Source organism: Chelonoidis abingdonii, chromosome 3 (assembly GCF_003597395.2).
Source record: "Chelonoidis abingdonii isolate Lonesome George chromosome 3, CheloAbing_2.0, whole genome shotgun sequence".
Taxonomy (NCBI): Eukaryota; Metazoa; Chordata; order Testudines; family Testudinidae; genus Chelonoidis; species Chelonoidis abingdonii.
This window is the reverse complement of record NC_133771.1, coordinates 194,129,070-194,137,101: the sequence shown is the minus strand read 5'-3', so window position 1 is coordinate 194,137,101 and position 8,032 is coordinate 194,129,070. Positions and strand designations below refer to the sequence as shown.

At 40.6% G+C, this 8,032-nt stretch overlaps 1 protein-coding gene across 4 annotated transcripts in view; it reads right to left on the bottom strand.

Annotated features, from left to right (window-relative positions):
• Positions 1–228: 228 nt before the first annotated feature.
• CCDC85A (coiled-coil domain containing 85A) overlaps positions 229–8,032 on the bottom strand; it is a 174,031-nt gene continuing 166,227 nt past the window's right edge. For all 4 annotated transcript variants that reach the window (XM_075064429.1, XM_075064426.1, XM_075064427.1 and 1 more), the window contains one exon: positions 229–2,263. In XM_075064429.1, the coding sequence (XP_074920530.1) occupies positions 2,174–2,263 (90 nt within the window). In that variant the 3' untranslated portion in view covers positions 229–2,173. The remainder of the gene's footprint in view (positions 2,264–8,032) is intronic.

The window sequence follows — 8,032 nt, the reverse complement described above, 5'->3', positions numbered from 1 at the left end:
TGGAATTTCTATTTTTGAGCATCTACTTCTTCCAGTGACTGCACTGGGAGATAGAGCTAGATTATGTATTTTTGAACACTAATGTAATTACTATAGAAGAAGTATTTAGAATAGATCTCTCAGTGAACAGAATTTGCTTTTGGCATCAGTTTGCATATCTCATGAAATGTATCATTAAAAGAAAGCAAACAACTATGGGATTAAATAATTTATTACTGTTGCTAAGATGAACACAGATACTTGATACCCAATTGTATGCAGAACTGTAAAAAAATAGTTTTAATACAGTATCAAAATTTATACAAGTGTAATGTCAAAAGACCAGTGTCCCTTGAATTAGCCCCTGCAGGTAAATACTACTGTTTTACTTCCCCCTCCCCACATATCATAGGAATACAACAATTTAAGTTTAATGATAAAACTGCTCGAGAGAAAAACATGGAAATGTAAGAAGCATTTTTATATATATAATAACTATTTTAAAAATGCCATGTTTCAAAATTAACAGCCAGATTCTGCAGTCCTCACTCAAGGAAAAGGAATCAATAAGAGTTGTGCTGAGAAAGGAATGCTGGATTGGAGGCCTTACAACTATGTTGAACGGTACCAAATGAAATGACAGAACGGATATAATTACCGCCACAAATTAATCCATAACAGTCTTCTGAAGACAGAAAGCTGATTTTACACTACCATATAAAAAAGGTTGCACAGCAGCCCAACTACATTCCACTAGCTACAAACCAGTAATACAACATATAACAAGCCCACAAAAAACAGAGGATATCACCTTTGAATCAAATTTTAGTAATCAAGAACAAACCCAAAACCTGGGAATTGTTGCATTCCTATTTTTTGATGCTCAGCTATGGTAAAAAGTTAAGCAACAGCATTCAGTCACAAGCCTGTCGCACATTAATACTAGAAAGTATTGTTGCATTTAGATATACAAGAAATACCTATCACAGCATTTCAATACACACAATCTAATGTTATACACATAGAAAAAAATAAACTAAGCACATCTAGGGCACCTCCTGGTCAAAACTCAGGCAATCTGAACAAGAGCTTTTAGCCTCAGAATAAATTAAAGACATGCTTTGAGAAGCATAAAAGTTTTCTTTGAATGAACACTACAGTAGGCAAGGAAAGCTTTTCATAAAAGCAGTGCAATCTTTTAGACTCATATTTTTGCTAAATAAAACAGCATGTCTCTAAACTAAGTGGTAGAAATTAGCATTGGCAATTGGAAAATGCTCTCAGAAAATAACTCTGATGGTGGTTCTGGTTTGAGGTCTTAAATATTGTTACCTCAGTGTTCTTTTCAAGGGATGGTGCCCATCAGGTATGTCTCCAGGAGGCGTGCACCAAAGAGAATGAAAAATGTCTATCTTCAGTTTCATTTAGAAAGAAATTGTGTTTTACTATATGTACTGTAGTTTTTGCTACACTACTGGCTGGTTAGGAAATTTTATGGTCTTTTAGCACCTCAAAATGCAAGTTATTCTAAAAAAAAATAATTTCAGCTGCAAATTGCCTAAGCACCATTAACTAATACTGTAGACTGAAGTGTGAGCTACCAAGTAACTGACTTTCTTGTAACTGTGATGACTGAAGGCACAGTTTTTTGGTGTCTCTCCACTCTGGTGAAAAACTCCTGCTAAACCTAATGGAAAATTCATTCAGACTCAGTGAAGGTTCACTGTAACTATCTTCAAAAAAAATCATGTTTGTGTATCTCCTGCAAAATACCAATTATGCTTTAAATAAGAAGCATTCAGATCTTTTCATTCTGAGTGTGTATTTTTGAATGACAATGCCATGGCTAAGAGGCAGAGTTTAACTATACAATACACTGAAATGACAGTGCCAGGACTCTAGGGTACATAACTGTTGTTTGAAAAACTTTTATGAAGAAGCTGTGCCAATTTTCAAAGCAGTAGTGTAGTCAAGAGTAAACAGAGTTTACCCACTTCTCAGTTGGAGAGTATGGAGTTTAGGTCAGTTTATCCACTTTTTTAAACCACTTCACCACTGTTTCGAAGAAGTCATGTATACTGCATGTAGACATCCTGTTGTCGGCTGAGAAGTTACTGCAGATAGAATAAGTTCCCTCTATCCGTCACTGGCCATTTAAATTCTATCTTCTGAGAGAGGTGACACTCAGGTCCTTTTACATAGGTCCCTTATATTGATTTCCTGACAAATGTTGTCTAATTCCAGGACATGAACCTGCAGCATCTCCAAGCTTCCGCCACACAACCTAAAGGCAAGCGATAGAAAGAGATGTCAGCTTTATCATCCAACCAGAAGTGGATTTGTGTATCTGTATGCATCATACACACACACACACTGTGCAGCATAGACAGAAATAGAGGCAGAGAGACAAAATAAGAAGGAAGAATAAATTTGGAAGGAAATACAGTATCTTCATTTTTGACCATCTGTTACTTAGAAGTCTGTTCAGGAGCAATGTCTGTCTTGAAAACAAGGGTCAGGTTTATAAATCTTTAAGCAATCGTTTATTACGCAAAACTCCCATCAAAGTCAATTTCAGGCACACAGGCCCAAATGCAGCAAAGAGTTTAAGCAAGTTCTTAGCTTTAAGAACATGAGTAGCCCCACTGAAATCAACGGAAGTGGTCCTATACTTAAAGTTAAGCACATGCTCCAGGGCCTTTGCTGGATCAGGGTCATACACGTTTCAGTGAGAATGTTCAAAATTCTTCACAGTGTGGACTACAAGTGAACAGATTTGCTCCTTGTCCTCACCTCTGTTCCCATTCATGACTGTATTAAATACATGCCACAATTACAACAATTCTTAGCACAGAAAGGTAATATTAGGAAAGCATTTAGTGTATTCGTAGCTGGCTTTTAATGAAGTTTACAAACAGGAAACAAGAACAGTTAGCAACACATGACTTTGCATCTCTCTGTGGACCTCCAAGAAGCAAGAATTGGATCATTGGACAAGATTGGTTATTAGAAAGAGAAATAGAAGCAAGACAGGGTCAGAAGTAAAGATGAAATATGAGAGTACAAATTCAAGCACAGGGCTGTGAAGAGATTTGTCTTTGGACCAGTTGGATGGCCCAAGCCAAGATTCCAGAGCCCAACACCCTCTGAATTCTGTGTTCCAAATTGGCCCCACATTGTCACCTGAGCCCTGTCTGTTTTGAAGGAGATGGGTAGAATGAACAAAAAGGCTGTTCCTAACAAAACAGTAACAGTAAAATTCATGGAAAACGTGTCGATAACCAGAGACCAGTGTCACACCTATAGCACAGTAATTGACACCTATAGGCTAGTTTTGCAAAGGGACTAAAGTGTCCCGATGCCTCCAGAGTGAGGCAGCAGTGCACATGCTGAGAGGCAGAAACATAGGTGCCTGCAGGGTCAGGCAGCAGGTGAGTGGGAGGCTGTGAATCACAGTGGTGCCTAAATCCCAAAGTCCCAGATTTAGGTGCCACTGGGATTCACAAAATACACACTCAGCTGCCCCCTAACCCTCAAACTTAGTTGCCACCAAACTTTTTGCTGTAAAAGTTTCTTAGTCACCCAGCAATTGTAAGGATTAAAAAGCAGTTCCCTCATAACTTTTAGCCCAGTGGTTAGGATGTGAAAGATGCCCAGATCCTCTTTATTTTTCCAGAGAGTCATTGGAGCAGGGGTACTGGATCCCAGGTGAGTGCCCTGCTCTATCCACCAGGCAATAGAGCCATTCTCACACTGTCTCCAGCCTAGGGATTTCAATTATTTAGCAAAGTGGAACAGCTTCAACAGGTGAGATTTAGGGAGACTCACATCAGACTATCCCATAGTTCAGTGGTTAAGGCCCTAACCTAAGAGGTGATAGATCCTTGTTCAAAACCCTTTTCATCAGGTGCATGGGGGTTAATATCAGAATTTGAATGGGACAATCACATGGGATCTCTCATCGCCATCTTTGCTTATATGTGGAAAGCAACCTATATACGAGCCTTGAGTTTGGTACTAGTTTTCCAGCATATTGAGTTTGGTACTAGTTAGGATTTTCACTGGCACCTTTCTGAATACAGAGTAATGTGGGCCAAACATCTCAGGAGTGGCCGCAAATGCCCACAAAGGCCCATTTGTCCTCAATCAAGTAATTGTATGTGGAACCTCATTTGTGTGGGCATGTCTAAACAAGCAGATATGCCCCAGCTTGCTACACAGTAACTCTACAGTGCTCCAGCAAGCCAGGCACCAAATAGCAATGTGGATGCTACTGTGGCATGCTAGAAGTTTCCCAGTTGTGTGCACCCTGATGTACTGTTGATACAAACAGTAGTATGTCAATAAGCACTAGCAGCAGTAGGGTCCACCGGGACAGTTAGCGTGCAGCACGCTGCAGCACTGCAGATTTACAGTGCAGCAAGCTGGGCAGAAGTTCTCATGCTTTTGAAGGCCAGCTCACAGTAGCTAATATGAGAGAATAACTCCAATTGCACCTAGGATTCTTACTTGTGATAAGACAGTGGCTAGAGGTTACAATCAAAACCACATGTTTCACTGTACTAAGCACTGTACAAATGCAAAGTAAAAGGCCTATTTAAAAGTTATGTAGACACCCCATGTGAATAAAAAGAGGAATGTGTAAGAAATGGTTCCTCTTGAGGAACTGGCATAATTTCTATCATTAGTGTGGAATACACATGCATCCTGAGGGGAGAATGTGCCCCTTAGTGTAAGTTAGGGGAATCCTTAGGGATGGAAAGTGTGCTGAAAACATTATAAGGCCTTCATATTCTGTGATGCAGACATTTTATAAACTGGAAAACCACATAGTAGATAAATATTTTAAAAACAAAACCAAAATTTTCAGACTTGACTAGTGATTTTAGGGTCTCAACCGTTAGAGTGCCCACCTACCCTCTGAAAATCAGGTCCCTTTAAGATGTCCCAAACTGAACACTCCCAAAAAAAGGTACCCCAAAAAATCAGTAGTGACTATTGAAAACTCTGACCCAGAATACAGAGAGAAAACGATCACATGACAAATATTTCACCTACAAAAACAAAGCTAAACAGGAGCAAAGTAATGATTCTGTAAGCCCTAGGAAACTACAGTGAGAATTAAAACAAAAGAATAATTAGCTAGTCAAAGCTTTGCATTTCATCTGAATACACATGGATAACCCAAGGAGAAACAAACATTTAAAAAGTTTAAAGAATATATCTAAGCAATAATGGAGTAAAAACATTTAGCATTTCCATGCTGAGGAGATGGGGAAAAAAAAGAAAAGTATTTTTAAACAAACATGTTAAATTTAAAATGCAAAACATAAGTGCATTGGGAAGAAATGATTGTGTCAGACATAATACATGAACATTTCAGACATAAAATTACATAACTATTGGGAAGTTTTATGGATTTCTATAACAATATTTATCATTTAGAAAATACTTTTTATCCATAAATCACAAAGCTCCGTGTACAGGTGGGTAATTATCACTAGCATTTTATAGATGGTAAAATGGAGGCACCAAGATGTTAATACAACTCTACGCCGATATAACACTTGTCAAGGCTTTTCCCCCCACTTTGAATTTTAGGGTACAAAAAGTGGGGACCTGCATGAACACTTTTAAGCTTAATTACTAGCTTAAATCTGGTACGCTGCCACCAGCCAGAATTTAGTGTCTCCCAGGGAGAGATGATGATGCTGAGTGCGCCTGAAGGTGTCTACTACGAAGGAAAAAGTAACGGTGGCTGGAAGAGGTGAACCTCTCACAACCTTGGAAAATCTGCCAGCGGCAAGATCAAGAAGCTGTGCACTAGCTTCGCCCGCGTTGTTCTCAGCCAACCTCAGGACGGACTGAACGGGCAACCCACTCCATTGACACACTAAATGCTCAACCCAATTAGAACCCACGCCTAGCGGGTGTCTCCTCATGCCAAGCTTGCTATAAGAAGGGCAATCCAAAACATGCTATAGATGGGTATAATCCGCATCTTACTCAGTGCAGTGGCATCTCCAGTGGGTTCTAGTACCGACATCACACAGATGGGGAATACGCATTTTGCGAGGATGCTGTAAGCTAACTGCTGTAACCGTCTCCCGACAACTAATCCAATGCCACACGCACCGATGAGCTATTGGAGAAATGGGACATGCCCAGTTCATCTTACAGTGACTTACACTTGAGGGTACTGGCAAGTTACACTAGATGAACCCACCCAACGCAAGGTCAGCTTCATCACCATCAGGGGTGTATGAATTTAATGTCTTCTTTGGGCTGCGGAAATGCACCTCACCTTACAAAAGAACTTGTAATGGTCTCAATACTAGCAAGACTGGGAGAATATTGCAGTTGCTACCTCGATAGTGTGGCCATTTTCTGATTCATGGACGGACACCGAACACCTGGAAAAGTGCTTTGAGCACATCAGACAGGCAGGACAACTGTTAAGGCTAAAAAGGTCAAACAGCAAAACAGAAGTGCTTACCTTGACCCAGGTGGGTCAAGAACAGATATCCCTACAGGCAAGGTGGGATGCTGTCCAAAGTGGCCTGTCCCAAAGGTCAAGAAACAGGTCCATACTTCTTAGAGCTGGCCGGGTATTACAAGGCATTTGTGACACACTGCAGCCAAATCGCGCCCACACTAACGGACCTGACCAAAAGACCCAGTCAAATGCAGTTAGTCGACTTGATGAGTGTCAGAAGGCCTTTAACCCCAGCTTAAGGCGACCACTCATTCTGAACCTGTGCTAAGGGCCCCAGACTTTGCAACATTCCTAGTAAACCACAGATGCATCTGAGCATGGTGTAGGAGCAGTTTTAACTTGAGGAAGAAACCGTTCAAAACTCCATCCTGTCATGTTCTTCAGCAAGAAACTATCTGAGAGGGAAAGCTGTCAATATGAAAGAATGCTACGCCCATTGTGTCATGCCACTGAAAAGCTACGCCCCATACGTTTGGGACGTGTGTTCCAGCTACAAACGACCGTGGTGGCGCTCAAGTGCTTCATACTGCAAGGGAAGCACAAAAAACTTTCTTTGATGGAGTTTAGCTCTCCAACAGATTTGATTTTGAAATTCAACACATTTCAGGAGCTTCTAACAAAGTAGCTGATGCACTCTTCGTGAAAGTTTCACAGAATCACTGGTTAAAATTGTCCTTAAATATGAAAAGTCTTGTAGTTACATAATTAGTAGGTAATATGTAAAGGGTCATGTGTTTTATTAATCAGTTTATTCTAAAGGTCTAGAAGAAATCACGCCAGTGTGGTCCCACACTGTCCTGGATTTGGGGGCGTGTTCATAAAAAGATGGTTAAGGGTTAGTGTCCTCTTCTACCTGTAGAAGTTAAGAAGCTCAGTAAACCTGCTGACCCTGACGCAGAGGACCAAAGGGCACAAGATACTTTTCAAATCTTGGTGGAGGGAAGTCTTGTTTGTGCTTTTTTTTTGGTTCGTGTTCGCTCTCGGGAACTGAGAGGGACGGCGACATTCATTCCAGGTTCTCCAAATCTTTCCTGAATCAGTCTTTCATGTTTCAAAATTGTAAGTAGTAGCCAGCGCAAGCGGATTAGTCTTATGTTTGTTCTTTCTCAAACTTGAAATGTGTCTTTTGCTGGAAGGATTTTTACCTCTGTTTGCTAACTTGAAATCTAGGCTGGGCGGGGAGTCTCTAGTCTAATATGAATGAGTACCCTGTAAAGCATTTTTCCATTACCTGATTTCAGCGATAACTTTACTTTTTCTTCTTTATTAAAAGCTTTCTTTTTAAGAACCTGAAATGATTTTTCCTTGTTTTAAAATCCAAGGGACTTGAGTGCTGAACCGTAGGGATTGGTGGGGGAAAGGAGGGAAGATGGGTTAATTCCTCCTTGTTTTAAGATCCAAGGAGTTGGATCGGCTGCTGAAGCTTCTCAAGGCAACCCAGGGAGGGAAAGTCTGGGGGCAAAAGGAGGGGGATGATTAATTTCTCCTTGTTTTAAGATCCAAAGGGTTTGGGTTCTGGGTCCCCAGGGAAGGTTTGGGAACAAGACAAAGTGTGCC